Source organism: Ornithodoros turicata, chromosome 4 (genome assembly GCF_037126465.1).
Source record: "Ornithodoros turicata isolate Travis chromosome 4, ASM3712646v1, whole genome shotgun sequence".
Classification (NCBI taxonomy): domain Eukaryota; kingdom Metazoa; phylum Arthropoda; class Arachnida; order Ixodida; family Argasidae; genus Ornithodoros; species Ornithodoros turicata.
In genome coordinates, this window is record NC_088204.1 from 79,544,937 (window position 1) to 79,564,615 (window position 19,679).

The 19,679-nt window shown below is 42.9% G+C and overlaps 1 protein-coding gene across 4 annotated transcripts in view; it reads left to right on the top strand.

Moving 5' to 3' along the window:
* Window positions 1–19,679, top strand: part of LOC135392048 (protein tweety-like) — a 25,300-nt gene continuing 5,621 nt past the window's right edge. For 2 of the 4 annotated variants that reach the window (XM_064622676.1, XM_064622677.1), the window contains exons 1-13: window positions 1–314; window positions 5,404–5,556; window positions 7,487–7,647; window positions 8,765–8,876; window positions 12,613–12,860; window positions 13,398–13,493; window positions 14,252–14,324; window positions 14,417–14,486; window positions 14,579–14,634; window positions 15,840–15,932; window positions 15,997–16,136; window positions 16,745–16,846; window positions 17,176–17,259. In XM_064622676.1, the coding sequence (XP_064478746.1) occupies window positions 5,410–5,556; window positions 7,487–7,647; window positions 8,765–8,876; window positions 12,613–12,860; window positions 13,398–13,493; window positions 14,252–14,324; window positions 14,417–14,486; window positions 14,579–14,634; window positions 15,840–15,932; window positions 15,997–16,136; window positions 16,745–16,846; window positions 17,176–17,259 (1,382 nt within the window). In that variant the 5' untranslated portion in view covers window positions 1–314; window positions 5,404–5,409. The remainder of the gene's footprint in view (window positions 315–5,403; window positions 5,557–7,486; window positions 7,648–8,764; window positions 8,877–12,612; window positions 12,861–13,397; window positions 13,494–14,251; window positions 14,325–14,416; window positions 14,487–14,578; window positions 14,635–15,839; window positions 15,933–15,996; window positions 16,137–16,744; window positions 16,847–17,175; window positions 17,260–19,679) is intronic. The other 2 variants (XM_064622678.1, XM_064622679.1) reach the window with 1 other exon arrangement.

Genomic DNA, 19,679 nt, shown 5'->3' on the forward strand with positions numbered 1-19,679 from the left:
GCGCGTCGTCGCCCGCCCGTTTTTCCGGAGTGGCTACCGCTCGAGAAAGGATAAGCCCCGACGACCGTTCTAGGCGAAGCCTTTTTTATTCACGCACACAAGGAGCTACTCGGAGTTGCGAACACCTTCCAAGCAAGAATGCTCCCCAAGTGGGTTTTCCTGCCAAGCAGAAGAGAAGACCCCCTCTCTGGATAAAACCGGAGACACACACACGACCCGAAAACGGCTCTGCGATGGCCGATGAAATGATGCTGGACCAAGCCTTTTCTTGAACGCTTTTAACTTTTTCAAAAAACGCAGCTACAACATCGCCGGTAAGAAATACTTTGTTTCTCTTCCTCTTTCGTTTGGAGCCGTTTCTGTCGAGCACTCGTAAACATAAACGGTGTTTCGTGAACGAGATATTTCTCTGTCCCTGGTCTGTTCGCCAGAGAACGGATGGCGCAGGGTGCAACCGCTGGGGCTCTTCCAATCGATAATGCCATGTTTCCGTTTTTTTTTTAAAGTTATTATTATTATTATTATTATCACGTTTCCGGGCCTTTTATCCGTGGTGGTTATGCATTCCGTGCTCCGTCGTATAAACTTGTTTTAATGAGATTGCTTAACGTGCTTGCATAGAGAGAGATAGTTGAGTTGGGAAAACGGTTTTTGCGCCGTTCAAAACAGATATATTGATCCTCTTCCGACTGTCTATTTCTTGCTGGGAACGTGGAATTCTTTTGTCGTGTGTCAAAGTATGAGCGACCTGAGGCGTTTGAACCGCTCTGAACATTGTAATTGTACCTTAGGTGAACCTGCTTTTGAGAGTGTGGCATGATCGGCAGCCTTGACCCGGGCCTTGAGATGGTACCGGAGAGACATGCGCGATGTGTGGTGTATATATAAACAAACACGTGAACGCATACAGCAATTCGGATAATGGGCGTGCACTTTAATGAGTCTACACGGAGATAACATGCAGAAAGGATGTTTTTTTTTTGGCGAAGCATTATCATAGCATGGCAGAGGACATAGAGAACCAGCATATGACAGAATATGTGGATGTGTTTTCGATGCAAACTGTGCAGTTTTGTTGAGACGCTTTCACCTTTGTCCTGGGTTGTTGTGGACCTCAGACAACGCCGAAATATGGAGATGATACGAAACAAAAAGCGAAGAAAGAAAGGGAGGGTGGGGGGGTTGGTGAAGTACTAGAATGGCAGACGACAAGTCTTCTGCAGAAGACACGGTGATCCCATTTTGGTGCTTCGGCAGAAGATGCAGACGACACAAATTCCGGGCTTGTATTTCTTACGTGTTGCGCATTTTTACGTGATATCCTCAAATTTTATTTTTGATTGTCGAAGAGTGCAGCACGTTCAGAAAAATCGGTGATGAAAAATCTTTCGAGTTTCCATGAATCGGCTTCGGTCTCTCTATCGTTGACAAAAAAATCGGGCATTCGTGTCGTACGCGAATAAAACAGGTTTCTCTTTCTTTCATTTCGATAAATCCGAAGTAATTTATGGGCGGGAAGTCGTCTTTGAATCCGATTCGCCGAAGACACTATAAGCGCAGAGCGTTTCAGCGAACGGATCAGGTTCTTCCGAACAACAACAACAACAACTGGATCAGAATTTATTATTATCCGAATCGGGCAGTTAAACCTGTATTTGCGGAACCGGCACAGCGTAGCACGCCGAATCACGCAAAAGGAAAAAAAGAAAAGCAAAAAAAAAAAAAAAAGAAAAGGACTTTGTGGCGCATCCGCTTGACATCGTCCAATTGCTTCCACAACTTCCGCCTTCGGACGCTGACGCAGCTTCTGCTCTGACGTGATCCAGGAAACATGTGTAATCCAGTTTTCCAGGACTTCGCTTATTCTTCAAAATAAATAAATAAAAACTTTGAGATAATAATAAGAATAACAATAAAAAATCGCTAATAAGGGGGTTCACCGTGAGAGACGAGCAGCGTGACGGGCTTGACGGGTGATGGACATCGCGCGTTTTTTTTGTTTTTTTTTTTTTCTCTCTGTCGTGCGTTCCGTGTGGTCTGACATTAATAGAATCAGTGTGTGGTCATGGGCAACCATGCATCGGACAAAAAAAGAAAAAGAAGAAGGGTTCGTTCCGCTGAGCAAGCGGTGAAGTATGAAAGGGTTGTTCACTTCGCAACGCCGTATTCCAAAAAAGGAAGGGTCCTTTTTTTTCGCGTGATACACGCTAGAAATACCTCAGGTGTCCTCGTACTTCTCGTTAAAAAGAAAAAAGAAAGAGAAAATAAAATAAATAAGTAAAACGGACTCAAAGGCTCTCAGAAACAATACTGCAGATAGAAGAATTCTGCTCCCTTTCTATAGTCTAGTCGAATCACATTATACAAATTTTCTAAGTAAGAGAATTTACTGCTACCTATACACTGAGTTAAAAAAGCACAAATATTGATACGTGTTAGTCTTATTATTGTTAGCACAGAAAACAATGTGGGTACAACCTAATGGAAGGTGTGCACAGTAAATGAACTACAACATAATGAAATATAAGTACAAACCACACAGACGCAAAATGTGCACACTACATATTTCCACGTATAAATATGTGCGTGCCCAAAAGTCGTATAACACATCACTAATGAAAAAATGGCTAGGAAGCAAGCGAGCTGGTTTACATTATGCAACATCACTAATGTCGATATTAATATAGTAAAGACAGCTTCCTTTCTGTTACTTGCGCTCACACATTTTCGTCTAATCAATACAATTCTGTGACGTAATATCCCATTCTTTTAATCCAATATCTCAGTACCAAGTACCAATCTGACACGGACAGTCGTCATGTTAATAGACGATTACATGCTACTAAATAGCAGTACGACATCTGAAGGCTTCGACAATGAAGCGATCAACTCTGCAGAATTCATGTATTGCCCAATTCATGTATTGTATCTGTAGTGCCTTGCTTGATTTTACATCCCCTCTCTTCGCCTTTACCTTTTCGACACAATTTCATTGGAATGCAGAGGGGGGAACGCCCCCCAAACGCTCAGAGATGCACAACTTAGAAGCGAGAGCTCATTTGTGGCTGCCCTACCCGTCATCACCAAAGTGGGGATTGGTCCTAACGACTCTCCCTGCCATATATTATTGCCGTCACGGGACATTAGGACGCATCAAGTGTGCCTGCTTATGCAGATGAAATAGACGCAGGGAGCTGTGTTTTTTTATTTTGTATTTTCACAAAGATGGAAAAACAATAGGCCTGTGCGAATATTATAATTTTTTTTTAGTACCGAAACGAATAAGTTGTGTGTTTGATTCGGTTTCAGAATCGAATACAGAATTCTACACGGGATTCTTCTTCGAATTTCGAACCAGTCTTTCCCAAATCAAATCTGTTCGTGTAGTTCAGAAGCTGCCCACGTAGGGCTAAAAAAAAAAACACGAGAGAGTTCGTAAAACAAAAATGAGCGAGACTTCATATTCTGATCCATATGAATACGTATTGCATACACATGCTGTACACATGTTTATATCCGTACATGCACTGTATGTGTATCCGATCCAGTTATACAACTACGTACAGTAGAACCTCTTTATAGTAACTCCTCTTGTAGTAAAACTCTGCTTATAGTAAACGAGAACTGCGGTCCCGATAGAATCCCATACATTCAATGGCACACCTGATATAATAAAACTCCTGATCTAGTAAAATTTCATCATGGTCCCAGAGAGTTTACTACAAAGGGGTTCTACTGTATTTGCTTCATATTTAATTCGAAAGACACGAGAGAGTTTATAAAATAAAATGAGCACGACTTCATATTCTGATCCATATGAATATATCGTATGTACACACGTACTGTACACATGTTCATATCCGTCTGCACGTGTATCCGATCCAGTTATACAACTATTCGCTTCATATTCGATACAGTTTTGTAACTACCCACTTCATATTTGCTTTGGCTATGTATCAATTTGGTTTCTATTTGCTTCGGTTTTAACATATTTCCACATGCCTAGAGCACAACATCAGGGTGTAGGTTTCGGCGCAGCTGGTTGAGAGGGCATCTTCGATACCTAGCACTAGGGGGCAGGACTGATCTGGGACAAAGGTGTGGAAAGTAGAATGTGAGGCAATCAGTAGTTCGGATGGTGGGGCTTGAGGCACGAGGAAGAAATTTTCACCCCATCTAGTACAAGTTAAACAAACTAGCAACGCACTAACGGCGACGACGCATGAATGGATAGAGAAACGTCTCGGCGCACTCAAGTCACAATAGAGAAAATTTTATTACACACACATCATGCCCTTTCTTTCTACCTCTTTTGTTGAGGATTTGCCCTTCCCTAATGGCAAGTTGAGCATCCTACGCTACATATTTTATCTCTTGCGGTAAGAACGCGACAAAAGGCTCGCAAATGCGCTGCTCTCGCTCTTTAAATATGCAGAAAGCGTATATAATCTCTCTTTTGGTTTGCACATTAGTGCCGTGTAACGCTGTCATGTCTCGAAACCTGGGGCTGCAATCGCGTTCTCTGCAGTGAATTGCTATGTGCCTGAGCTGCTTGTATGTTTAACTTAAGTTTGCGCGAGCTATCCCAGTCTTGCGCAGTTGCCATTCAATATACTATACTCACTACAAAGAAGGGAAAAGGTACGCTAACAAGATAAATATGCATAAACACAATCCAGTCAATAGTGTAGCCTTGTAAGTTGTTTTATACATTTTCATGGTGAAACCAATAAAAAAAGTGTTTAATGCTCGTCTGGAAACAGATTCTCGCAAGGCAATGTGTATACATTTTTTAAGGACGGGGCTACGACGGTCTTCCATTATCCCCTTTGAGGAGTAACTAACATATGCTTTTACCAGTGATGGCCAGTAGTTAACTACATGAACTACATGTAGTTGAACTACCTGATTGTAGTTCAAAAGTAGTTATCAACTACTTGCAGAAATGTAGTGGCAACTACTAGTTAAACTACTATTTCGAGTAGTTAACTACAGTAGTTAGGTTACTGCAGGCGCCAACTACTTCCGATTTTGCCGCAAGCTTTACGGCACGATTGTGCTTCCGACTTTTACCTCGAGCTACTTGTTTGATGAGAACGGAGGTGCAGAGCAATTGTGCCGTGCACGCGTACTAAACCTTCACTTTTATCACTGCTCATGATTCATATTTAGGTGTCCAAGAACACTACAGAATGGGATTGGGGTTGATGTACAACGTTAAGTAGTTATAGATGTAGTTAAAATACATTGCAGTAGTTAAAGAAGTAGTTTTAACTACCTCCCCTGAAAAGTAGTTGAACTACTAGTTAAACTACTGTAGAAGTAGTTAGTGGCCATCACTGGCTTTTACATCCATATATGTAGCTGATGGGTACCACGCAACATTTCTTTCTCACAATGCAGGGTGGCATGGCCATCACCATATTAAGCAGCACCAATGGTGACAAATACCCCGTGTCCATCGTGGCAGATTGGTTCCACGTCATCCCGCACGTGGACATCACCTTTGCATCTGTCAACTCCACCTTCGACCCCACAAACAACATCTACTTAGAGGTGAGCTCCCTGGTTTTGTCTGATGTGTCAGTTTATGTTTGTGCCTGTCTCTCTGTCACCACAAATGTAACAAGAGCCGCTGAAGGGTACATGAAGTTGTGTGACGAAGCTTAGATAAAAGATCTCACATTGGAGCTTTAGAACATTGGATGTCATGCCAAACCATATTACCTCAACCACATCCATGCTGTTAACTGCAGGCAACAGCACCGTGTATTGCATTAAAGTAGGGGTGCAAAAGTATCAGTTTTAAAAATCAATAAGTATCGCTGTCTGAAACAGAATATTGATAAACATCTATTAAAAATATTGATACTTTATCGATATATAATATCTGTGGGGAAAAGATCCATATTTTATGAACATATTGAAACAATCAATAACATCTACTGGGTCATATCTATACAAATATTGATATCATTCTATCGTTAATTAAAAGCTATTGCACGCTTTCTCTTTTGTGGGGATTCGCCAGTGATGGCAACGTGCTTTGTGTCGACAATATTTGGAAAATGCCACTGCAAGTTATAAGGAAACACACGGAAGAACACAGCATGAAACACAAAACATCTTTTTTTTCTCATAGCTTTCATGTGTTGCCAGGATGTCTTTTTCACAGGGCACTAATGAAACAGTGACAATACTACTGCATGAATAGTGTTGTATGTAGAAGATTTTCTTGTTTGGAATTTGAGGAGCAAGCTATAACTTCTCAAATTAGTTGCTTACAGCCCCTAAAATCTTGTATCTGTTCTTGAATACACCCGTGATGATACTTTCAGTACCAGTGCAGGAGGGAAGTTATCTTTTTTTCTTTCCACTATGACTACTGCAAGAATAATACAGAAGTCCGGAAGAAGCCAAATATGCGTGGCATGAAGCAAGAAGTGGCGGCACTTGTCTTCAACCATGAGATATCGCAGACGATCCTCCCGTCTTGTTTGTGCTGAGTTTGGCACTTTGTTTTTCTTTCTTAGCAATTCTTCTCGATGCTTTTGGCTCTCGTCCAGACACGCTGTAGAACAGCGAACGCTATAATAGCTTGCAGATTATTGGGCAGACGAGAGCCCTACTCACTGTATTCTCATGGATGCACAGGCACAACACATGAGGAAAGCTCAACCAATTCACTGGTTGATTTGGAGTGACTTGTTTTACCGGAGAACGCACAATTCATTGTCCATCCAGATCGGATTTCAGTGTCTCCATGCTAGAGGTGTGCTGATGAAAAAAAAAATTCAGTCCGAGACATGAGCCACACGATGACAGCAGGACATCAGCACGACGTGCATTTTATTGTCCCACCGATTATCGCAAATAGACATCCAGAAGACATCCCGTTTATGTCAGTTTCGGACAGAGATATTCTGACCATTTCACGACGTCCTCTGGACATTGGTGGTTGCGTGGGTCGCTTCCGATCAACCTGCGATGAAGCACACCTTGTCGCTTCGTCGAGAAAGCTCAGATTTGGCCAGCATCTCCTGACAACCAAAATTAAGGAACAGTACCGAAACAAAATTTTACGCTAGAGATGCGCTGATGAAAAAAAAAATCAGGCTGAGACACAAGCCACACGATGACAGCAGGACACCAGCACGACTTGTGGTTTTATTGTCCTGCCGAACATTGCAAATAGACATCCAGAAGACATCCCATTTATGTCAGTTTCGGACAGAGATATTCTGACCATTTCACGACGTCCTCTGGACATTGGTGGTTGCATGGGTCGCTTCCGATCAATCCGCGATGAAGCACCCTTTGTCGAGAAAGCTCGGATTTGGCCAGCATCCGCTCCAGCATCTCCTGACAGCCAAAATTAAGAAGCAGTACCGAAACAAAATTTTAAGTTTTCCCAAGTGTCAAGAATTCGAAGTCTTGCTGTCGTAGAAGATGTTACGAGATTGCGTCTTCATTTACGTGTGCACAGAGTCTGGGCATCCTAATCGCCGTCCCAGGCTTCTGGCTCATCCTCACTCTGCTGGCATTCCTAGTTTTCTTCCTGTGCCGATGTTGCGACTCTGGTCTGCGCAAGAAACGTCGCCTGACGCCCCTCAAATGGACCCTGGCCCTCTTTGCACTTTTCTGCTGGTAAGTCAGCACGATGAGCTCAACACTCTCCATGTCACCGACATGGAAATAATTTTGTTTCCAATGTAAATGGCACATGAGCAACTTTAGGTGGCTTGGAAGTCGGCTTTTGGGATCCTCCACATGGATTAACTGCCTTTGGTACCATTAATCAGAGTTCGAGGTAACTCGTTACAAGTAACTCGTTACTGTAACTAAGTTCCTTTTTTTGGTAACTTGTAACTTAACTAGGTACTTTTGCGCCGTGGCAACTTTTAGACGAACTCGTTCCTTTTTCAGGTAACTTTGCCAAGGTAAGTTAAGTTAAGTTCCAAGTTACTTTTAACTCGCTTTTCACTCACGTCCACATATTTTCTTGCTTTCTCTCCGGTTCCTTCATGGTATTTTGCCATAAAACGTGATATTCAATCAATGACAGTACTTTATTCAGGAAGTAAGAACCGCTGCCATTGAAATGAAGCTGACCCATTGTGCGCCCACACGGAGTAAGATGCTAGCGTTCGAATAGACCTTTACCAGAGAAACGTCATCATGACATTGGTAGACAGACTGAAACCGAAACAAATCGAAGTACGTAACTTGGAAGTAACTCGTTCTTTCTTTTAAGTAACTCACTAACTGCGAGTTACATTTCAGGCTGAAGAACTTCGTTATTAACTTAGTTACATTTTGCACACGGTAACTTAACTTGTAACGAGTTCGTTTTGACGGGTAACTTCTCAATCTATGCCATTAATGGTGTCGTGACACCTCAAGTAATTCTGTATAAATGTAACAGGCAGTTATCTGCATCACTCGGAACCTGTATTCCAAGTATTACCGTAAAGTGCGTAATACATGCGTAGAAAATCGGTACCACGAATACCGAAACTCATCCAGTTGTGACGTCATGGCAGGCGTCTCCGCCAGTCAGGCTGTCGTGGGAGAGGTCACGTGATCACGAGGGCCAATAGGAATGGCCTGGGCTCTAGCTGCTCAGACGTCACAGCTCGATGCCGAAGTTTTAACTGAATAGCAACGAGGGCTGCTTGTATTTGTAGCGTAGCTTGAAGCCCTATACTTTCATTGTCTCTCGAGCTACATACAGTGTATACACACAGCAATGTGCATCTTGCAGCGGCGCTCTGTCGCTGGGGCTGTTCGGCAACGACCAAGTACACAGCGGTGTGGTAAGCGTACAGAGAGCGACGCAGAACATGGAAAACATCATCGACTCTGTCAAAAATGAGGTCAGTGCTGCATCTTACAGCTTGTCTCTGCTGAGATTAAGCTCAACACTTCCAGCGTACAGAAATGAGCAGTGAAACTTGGAAGAACAAATTTGAGGGGCTGCGATGGTTCTTAGAGCTTTGTGTAGTGAACCAGTGAAAAAAATTCTTGAATACGACGGCCAAAATAGAGAAATTGCCGGCGAATATTCATGTGCTTATTAGCAAGAGTTGGATCAATAGCGTAGCCACGGGCAGATTCGCACAAATCGTGCAAATCCGTGAAGAAGAAAAAAAAAAAGACAGAAAAGAAATATGTATATGTGGGGGGTTCAGCTGTAACAATCGCGAAAGTTTTTGCAGTTCCTCGCCTGTAAGCAGCATTCTTGAACCGTTTTGAAATTATGAGCTTTCCGGCATTGTTTTGGTAGGCGTCACCATTCTGCAAGTTGGCTTCATCTAGCGCACGGGTGCATTAGGTGAAGCCCACTTTACAAACCTACCAGTACGGCTAGACTGTACGTACGTTTCCGCCAAAAATGGCGAAATGTAACGTTTTGATGCCAGGTGAAGCCCACCTTACGGAGCAGCTTATGTTGCTCCGTGTCATTTTCTCCCCTTGGTATTCTTTGTAAAAGTATGTGGATTTTTTTGGCACGCTTTCTGTTCTTTTTTTTTTCTCTTTCCTTTGTAACCTTACTTGTGCATTTCTATATTGTATTTTTTGTACTATCGACAAAAGTGAGCGAAGAAAAAACCAACAAACATTACGGGACAGTGAAGGCAACATCGCTTCTTTTCGCCTCTCCGTCTGTACGCCTTTTTTTCAGCGTAGGGCAAAGTAATTCATTCACGGGGAGGGGAGGGGGGTACAGGACAAGCATGACGACAATCGAATGCTCTGATAATGTTCAAACCATTTTGACGATATCTGAGTACAGCTCCTGATTTCTTTACACCTGGCCCACTCATTCGACAGGGCGTCGCACTGGGCACGAAAGTAGAGTCAGACGAACGACAGGACTACAGGTGCATAAGCTACCTGCGCGAGGTCAACGGGACACACATGAATCTGCAGTACGCAACAGTTGACCACATCGTGAAGTTTGTGTGTCCCGTGGCGGGCACTAACACCCAGCGTATAACTAACACACCCTAACGTCTAACCTAACCTAGCCCAACCTAACCTAACCTAGAGGAGAGCACTACCGTGTATGGAGTTCTATAGATTGAGCAGTGCGACAATATAAAAATGGAAGCCACTGACATGCTCATTAAAATGAGTCGTCCAAGTAATCCTATGAACGGTGGAGGTTGTAGCGCGGATAGGGAAGGCAATCTCGCGTTCTTGATTACCTTGAGGCGAAAAAGAAATTGACATTAGAGCACCAGAAACTGAAATACTTGTTGATGCTTTCAATAAAAGCGGTAAGGTAAATTTATAGAAGTGAACGAGCGGTAGCGTGTTTCTTCATTTTTCTATTTTTGTTCTTGTCGAAAGTACAATGATTTCGTGATTTGGCAAAAGTACAATGATTTGAAAATTATCATTACAACTGCACTTTACAGGCTTTGTCGATTGCTCTAGCAATGACTCAGGCAAAAACAGCGAGGTATGCCTCACGAGTCATCAAACGTACCAAAATATTCTAAATGGCTACGTACTCGCCGGAGGATTGTCAGACTTTCGGCACTTACCTTCTAGAAACTTTTGCGACGAATGAGGAAGGCTTTGAACAATTTTTAATTGCGGGAAATTTATTTTTCAATTGAACTTTGAAAATTGCCAAGGGAACCTCACTTTTTTTTCCACAGAAATATGAAGTCCTCCACTGATAACCACACAACCAACCGAAATTATGCACTGTATCGCAACATATATAGTCTAAAAAATCTGTAAAAATTCGGCTTTAGCCCACTCCTGCTTGATTTTCGCAAAGAAAAGCGCACGGTATTTGCGGGGTGAGGAGCAAGTGTTCCGACCTCTTGTTTTACCTTTCTTTGCGCCGCGTTGACCTTGATGCTGGTGACAACCGACTTATCACAGGCTCCTTGGTAGTCAAGGATCATACTCGGATTCGTATACGACTCTTCGTATACCACTCGGATATCGTCTAATAATTTGGACATTATCAGAGGACCGTCTGATTGTTAAAGCATTCGATTGTCCTCGTCTTGGGCCTATTGGTTGTACGTTTTTGTCTACCCTCCCTTCGGAAATTATTTGCCCTACGCTGAAAAAAAGTCACAGGGACGCAGATGGTACAGACGGAGAAATCGTGCTAAAAGTGGACATAATTTTACAAACAATACGAAGGGAAGACAACGATATGGAGCAACACCAGCTTCTCCGTAAGGTGGGCTTCACCTAACATCAACGCGTTACATTTCGCCATTTCTGGCGGAAACGTACGTACAGTCAAGCCATACTGGTAGGTTTGTAAAGTGGGCTTCACCTAATGCACCCGTGCGCTAGGTGAAGCCGACTTGCAGAATGGTGACGCCTACCAAAACAATGCCAGCTTTCCAAACCACTTCCAATCTCGCGGCATTGCCGGTCAGGGTTTTCGTATTGAGCCCTTGCCTTGGCTGTCTGGCTACCCCGCCGAGTAGAATCAGTAGAACATTGACGTTGTGCGAAAGTGAAAATCATTTCGCGTTCTCATCCGCAACGGCCAGACGCCAACCTGATCGCGCGGCATTGTCACCCAAACTTGCGTTTGCAACTTTAATTACCCCAACAACGCAATGATGCTCATAAAAACATCGTTCTTACCTCTTGAACTTTGAGGAACTCCGTAACATAACTGTCACTCCATAGGGGGACGCAATTTTTTTCGAACGTGTTCGTTACTCAGCAGAAATCTCGCTGTCACTCCGCGTCGTCTGCGCAATTCAGTTCGCGTCAGTTTCTCATATCACATCTTTGTCGAACCAGAATAAAAGAGATAACAAACGTTTCGTCCAGCGGGGAGGCAACTTTAGTTGTCAACTGTCTAGGCGCGCAAAACAAACCGCGCGGGACTTCGTTTGATTTTATTTCTGCGACGCCAAGAGCGGCGGGAGGTCACGTGACGCGCGTAGTTGCACGTGTGGACGCATGTGAGCGCGTCGAGCGGCTCGCGCTTTGCGGGCATCCAGACGTATCATCCGAAAGTTTGTTAAGTGCTCAGTTTTAAAATGCGCTGGAACCTCAGTACGATGTTGCCCGAATTTAACGTTCCTCGAGGAGGAGGACGTGTTTTATCGTGCCAGCAAATCTGGCGCTCAGGCGTTCCAACCAACAACCTTCGAACCGAAACCTACCGCGAGGTTTGAAAGTACTATCGACTAAAGCACCCCACTTTGCACGACCCCGATGCTAATGCGACTCTGACGTCAATACGAGGTCTTGTGTTGATGTGACTGCGATGTCAATGTGAGATTTTGTGTTAAAGGGTCAGTGAAGTGCAAAATTTCTCCTCGCGGAAGTAAAGGTGCTGTTTGTTCTGGACAGCATGTACAAAAGGAACGGGATTGAGCTCGTGAGGTCGTGAGTGTGTTCTGTTTTCCCTCTTCTCTCCTCCTCAGGGAGAGCCTTCCTCCTCTCTCACGAGAAATTTTTGCACTTTAGTGCCACTATAATGCGAATCAGACGCTACTGTGGTATTTTGTGTTGTTGTAACTGTTTTTTTTTTTTACCGCAGTACTATTGCGACATTATACTTGGCATGTAATTGTTCCTGTAAATTAAAATTAAATGTGCTCTGACTTTCAGAGCGGCGTGGTGGAGCGCGCCCTGTCAACGGAGGTGGGACCCGAGTTGGAGAAACTGGTGACTACACTGGGTCGAGGTGGTTCACACGTTCCTGATCCCGAGACAAAGTCCCGATTGGATGCTGCCCTCTCCTCCCTTCCGGGCAATGCCAGCCTCGGAGCAGATCGTGTGCGCTCCATTTACGACAAGATCCGTCGACTCGATCTCCATTCTTTGCCCTACCTTTTGCACTGGGCAGAGATAATCAGGTAGAAGAGATTAGCGTTAATGTGACTAATCTGAATGCGAGGTCTTCTGTCAGTATGACCTCGAAAATTAATGTAAAATCGCATGCTACAACTTCCAAATTTGTAGGAGATCTTGCGGTAACATGAACCCAATGTTAATATGAAGTTTCGTTGTAATGTGACATGGTCTTAATATCCAATTCCATGTTAATGTGGCTCTGGCGTTAATATGAAACTTTGTGATAATATGACATTAATGCGAGGTAACGTGAATTGAAGGTTTGTTTTAATGTGACTGATTTTAATGCGTACTTCTGTGTTAATGTGAAATTTTGTGCTAATGTGATGTTAATGGCTTTGTCTATGTCAAGTACAATGGTCTGGACGTATGCTTGACACCGATGCCATACTGATCGCAGTGCATGATGCAACAGTTCTGTGTATTTAGATACTGACTGGTGAAATTTAAGTATACCAGTACGTGCCAATACAGTACTGTGCACAGTATGCATGTGTATGCAGTGCTAACATGCTATCGATGCCAACATTCTCGTTCAGGTGGCCGGCAACAATAGCGCTGCTGTGCGTCCTGATACTGGTGTGCCTCATCCTGCTGTGGGGTGTGGTCCGGCATTCGCGTTGTCTGCTGATCTTGTAAGTACGGCACCATTTCATGCACAAGATTAACGTTGTCAGAACGTTGTCAGAATGTTGTCAGAACGTTGTCAGAGCCAGTTTGCAAACAGTGTCATCATTCCATGTTTTTGAATCTGGTAGAGCCTCCTTTGCTTTGGATGAATTTCTCAGCAAAAATGCATCTCAGCTAGCTAGGACAGCTGACAAACTTACATTTTTCGTCACATTTAAAAAGAAAATTGATTTTACGTTAGTGCACACAAGACTGGTGATTTTGAGCTGAGTTATTTTTGAGTCTGATAGAGGGCAGAACTGTTCTGAGGGTGGGGGGCAGCTGCCCCGGGTGCCTTACTCAGAGTAGGTGCTGGACGGCATGTCTCAGCAGCTTAGGTAAAGATAAGAGCCAAGGGAATTTTAAGACTTCTGAAGAACAACTTTTCTTTGCCGTACTTGCGCTTTTTTTTTTTTTTTGAGGCAGTGCTGCCTGAAAGTAGGGAGAGCTTCAGGTTTATCCTGCTCTGGGCAAAATTTTGCCTCGGAACGGCTCTGATAGAGAGTAACCAAAATAATGTTTCGCACACATGCTTTACAGCAACAGAGCTCATCAACAGGGGTGTTGATTACTTTCACTGGAAAAATAACTCAATCAGAAACCAACTATTCTATGTACAGTAGCATACTGGTGCAACATATGCAAATGTAACAATGCTGAGTAATAAAAATAATGTGCAACACGTAATAATCAACTTCTTTATTACGTTACTTTTGGGCTGTAGGTTTTCAGTTTTGGGCTTGTTATCAGTGGTCCTTTGCTGGGTGCTTGTTTCCCTTTACCTTGGCATCTGTGTGGTAAGTAAAACTTTTAAATATAAAAAGTTCAGAACAATTAATTACTCTTACTGATCATTATTGTATATAAATTATTTCTACATTCGCTGCAGGCTGGCTCAGACTTTTGCCTCGACCCAGAGCCCTTTATCTACAAGCAGTCGGGTGGCACAGCGGAAGCCGGTGAGATTTAACGGTCTCGAATTTGCTCCGAAGACATTCGCGTTTTCCTCCACGAGCGCTGATGAGTCTGCTTTGTTTCCCTTTTTTTGTAGCTGTAATATCGTACTACTTGAACTGTGATGAAAAGGTTGTCAGTCCCTTTGATACGGTAAGTATCAAATCAGAGTCTTCTTTAAATATTGATGTAGACAAATGGCGTAGCTAAACAGATACATACCTGCTTGTTGATGGTATAGCTTTCAAGTTGCACCTTGTACCGTACCCTCGAAAATTCCTGAATTTTGGGAGTATTTCTTCACGCTATCATTTAACAGACAACACTACAGCTTGAACTGTCCCCTCCATCTCCTTCATAAACTGCGCATTCTGTATAAATGTGTTCACGTACCAGACCAACAAGGCTGTCTGACCACGTCTCCGAGCGCATCCATAGTTCTGCCTGATAGCATTTTCTCGTCGACGTCTTCTGGCAACCCTTTGTACAAGCGTCGTCTGCATGTGTGCCCACCCGCATCCACGTGTTCACCATGCACTCTTTGTTTTAATGCTACCTGACCTTGTTGAGAGCTGTGACATTCTTGTAAAGTGCACATACATATTAAGTTAAATTCAAAGAACAGCCTTCGAAAAACTGCCAAAATGGATATAAAAACTTGTAGTAGTTATTTTGCTTCGATATTTTACGCTAATCATTTCTAGAATATCCCGGAGATATCGCCCTAAAAAGTGTGCGTAGGTTCTCCAAAACCGTTGAAAAGTTTCCCAAATTATCTGTACAAACCCCCCTCAGCTGTATGCTAATAGCCACAATTGCTTCGCTGTGCTAACTCTGAGTATAATATAAAAATACCTAAAACTTAATAATGCTGCCACAACTCTGTGCACTCCGACACTCGTGGCGCAGCCACGTGTCCTCTTCCCCGTATCCGAAATTGGCTCATATTGTAGACATTGAAAGAACACTAGTGGCTGCAGTCGGTTAAGCTTAAAATGTACTTCTGTCAGGAAATAAATATGGGTGTCTTGAGAATTGGAGTAGCTACCACTGGCTTCAGTATCGGTGTACTTCTAGTATACTATATAGACCTCAGTACACCCTGCGTAGCAAATCATGTCTTGAACAAATTTCGTCTCGTCTTCGGAATACTGCCTAGTTCACCTAATCAAAATCTATACGCATCACGTTGTATCTCTACCTTGTTTCTCTATGTTATGCCAAGGCCATACAAAATACTTTTGAGATATATGTATTAGCCTTGTAACATTGTTTGTCCTCAAGCACAACAGTTAAGGCAGCGGTAATGTGCCAAAAAATTGGCGCTGTTAAGAGGTTGAGATAGTAATTTCTTGCAGACTGTGAAGGAAGCTCGCAGAGCTGTGGACAACGTCCAAAGCCTCTTGCAGGTGGTGACGCGGATCGCAGATCGTTACATTCCACAGAAGGAGGTAGGTTCCAAAAATTGGCTCAAATTCGATGTGACTGTACATGAAATACACTTGTTGTGTGCAGGTTCACGAGCTCCTGGGCCAGTTGGGCCAGCAAGTAAACGGCACAACCCGTGGGCTTGGACGCCTCGCTGCACTGGTCGACTGTCGGGGTCTCAACGTGGAATATCGTGCTGCAATGGGAGCTACCTGCACCAGTGTACTGTAAGTTGCTTCTTCATAAAACACCAGATTTATCGTACGATCGGTGAAAACTCATCAGATTATCTGATAGAAAGATTATAAAAAAAAGATTATCAGATCATCATCAGATTATCAAAATTATTATTATAAAAAAATATCACATTATCAAAAATATCAGATTATCAAAATTATTATCAAAATTATCAGACCATCAAGAAGATTATCAGATTATCTGATAGGCACTAGGCAGATGGCGTCAGCAAAATATTATGCGCGATATCGCAGTGATCTCTTCATATATGTACGGGTTTCAAAGTAGTGTAAAGCTTATAGTCCTATAGCCTTTTATTTTCTTTGGACTACGGGTATGAAGGTGACCAAGTTCTTTCCTATGACCTGCCCGTTGCACATACTCACAGAGACGGGCAGTTAGAGCTAGAAATATGTCAATAAGACATACAAGCATGTATACATGTGCACATACACTGCATGTGCAGTATGTGTAAGATCAGGGTAAGATGGTCTGGGGAACAATATTTTACTAAGTTACGTGTTACATTTAACATGATAATGTGATAATTATTTTCCTACAATAAGTGCATCTAATGGTGTCATTTCTGACCTTAAAGGGAAGGCACTGGCTTTATGCTGGTGTCAGCAGCTGGTGCAGGTCTTCTGTTCACCGTGCTCATTTGGGTCGCTTCTCATACATGGATCCACATTCGACAGAGGTAACGCTTTCCCATATCTTATCTCTCACTTATCTTCTGCTTATCCCTCTTCTCACTTATCTTTCCCCCATCTTCTTTCTCTCCTTTCTTTTCTCTCTTGTATCTATCTTCTCACTTGTCCTTCATATCCATTATCTCTCTAATCTTTCCTATCTCTTATCTTTTTCTTTCTTCTTTCTCATATTCCCTCTCTCTTTTCTTTGCAGCTTATCTCTCTTCCTCCTTTTCTTTTTTCCTATCTCTCCTCTTTTATCTTCTCTTCCTTGTATCTTATCTCTTTTCTTTTCTCTCTCTTATCTCCTAATTAAATGTGTTATCTCATCCCGTAGGCGCCCTAGGGAGCCCGTGGACGAAGAAGACCCATTCCTGCCACCGTCCGCGGTGGGTGCCAGCTCCCGGCGCAGCCGCGACACGTATGCAATGCCCCGGTTCACCCCACACCCCTAGGCACTGCCTCTGCTGCTTACTCGCACCCCTTTCTTCACACCCCTTTCTTAACGATTTCCTAACCCGTTTTCATCTTAGACACTGGCATGCCTCCTTTTACGAATCGTGCAGGTTACTTTGTTACGGGGCTTTGCTTTTGTGGTACGGTATTGCAAAATTGGGGGACAATATTGGGAGTTCGGCTCGCCAGTGCAATTAGCAATGACGCGCTGCGTTACCGTGACAGTGTACTGTGGGCACGGATATTCCCGGTGCACAAAAATGCAGAAGTAATGTTTCTTCTTATGTAATGATATTGGCGGACAACGTGCAGGTAACCGTAATAAAGCAGTGACAGTGTTGTACACGGGAATGCGTTAACAGATCTAGTCTAGTGTAAATAGGGCCCTGTGTTTTAGGGGTAAAACCCGGTGAAACCTGTTTTTACCTCCCAATTTGCATCATCATCACCACTTAGGGTAAAACCTTAAAGAACCCGAAAATGAACTTGGCAAACTGCCAATTCAGCCACCAATACAGGCACTGGAGAACGCTAAGCACTGGACACTCAGCTCAGCTGCTCCAAATCTCATGTTAATTTAAAATGCGAGAAGAGTTTTTTTTTTTCCACCCGATATCACACAATTTTAACTGTTTTACGGATCCTGATATAAAACCCGATTTTTAACCCTCGATTTTCAAGAAATATAAAATCTGAAAACACAGGGCCCCCAAGTATAAAGTTTAGCGCAACAAGTATAATAGAAGTATGACTATGTAGTATACTATAACTATGTAGTACTATACTACTATACTATACATACTATACTATGTATACTATGTAGTAAGTATACTATAGATAGGGCCTGACTTTTTAGGGTTAAACCCGTATCCGCCCGATATTTACCCCCCGAACGAAATCTGTAAAATTCGGGTTTAACCCGAATCTACCCGGAAACATTCGGGTCGCGTGGCACACTCATAAGCGTGCATTAAAATAAAGTTTGATAACATTGCTAAATATTAGTTCCGAGCTAAGACAAATTTTTATTAAACAAAAAAAAATCACCCGAATACACCCGAATTCCTGACGACAGAATATGCCGTAACGGGATTTAACCCGAATACACCCGAATTTTCAAATGAAAAATATCACCCGATATTTACCCCCCGAATTTGGCCAAAAATAAAACCCGAAAAAGTCAGGCCCTAACTATAGAGTAGTGTCACTAGATGGAAAATAAATGGAACCAGAAGCAAAAAAACAGAAGTAGGGAAAGCAATGAAAAAGACTATCTTATAGGAGTTGAGCTATTTAAACAGGTGTAGGTAGGGGGGTGGCTTTGCCTTCTTCGGGACCGGTATGACTATAATTACTACTAATCGTCATGTAGGGGCGATATCTTTGCACGGAGTAGCACCCTGCTTTGCTTTGTTTGCTTGGGCTTGCTTTCTTTGCCTTGCTTGTGACGCCCTTATTTCTCTTTACGTACGCTGTGCACAGATAAAATATGCGCTTAAAACTACAGGGCAGTGATACAGTTGCCAGCAAAATGTCTCGCTTCTTGTTGCACACTTATTGTGGGTGATGATCTGAGCAGAGCTTCAACTAATGCGCGAAACTTACGGATATTTAGTTTTACATATTTAGAATAGCTGCAAAACATCACCCACCAAGCGTACAGAGGAATTTGAAGAAGTGTCAGAAAAATATGTAGGGTTGCACAAAAAGCCCAATCGCAGAACCTTTTTTGTCGTGCGAATACCGAGTCATATATCGGAACTGACAGAATGAAAATGTTGTGCATCGAGAAGTCATAAAAAATGTTCAGCATAAAGAGCGTTGATTAGCACAGTTCCTAACTCAAACGTCGCCATACCAGCACAGGACAGCTGTGTCTGGGATTCTTTTCTGGGTATCCACCTTACAGTTTCTCCCGAGCCTTCTGCAATGGCTGCGTACCTTTTGATGACCAGACTTTACACAAAATCTAATCTAATCTGCTGTGATTTGCATGATAAAAACTTAGTGGAGCCATGTCACCCAGTAGAACAACTGGAACGCATCTAATTCTTGAGCTACAGCTATTTCTGTGGCAATACCAGGCACTTAACTAAAACAGAACTTCACTGCATAACACGCTTGTGGCAAACCAGAACCTCGAATGACATTGTTTTGTCTTATGATTGTTGAAAATGGTAAGTGTACGCCTTTTCTGTAACACTTTATGCTTGTGCAGAGTGTTCCGAAAATGGCGTACGCCCCTCGTCCTTAGCAAATCAGGATGCATAGCGATATCATTCAGAGTGCTGGTTGACCGTGAGTGTATTACTCGGTGAAGTCCCGTTTTAAAAGTGCAGAAGCTTCGTTACTAGATGCCAGTGTAATGCTATAGCGGAAGACACG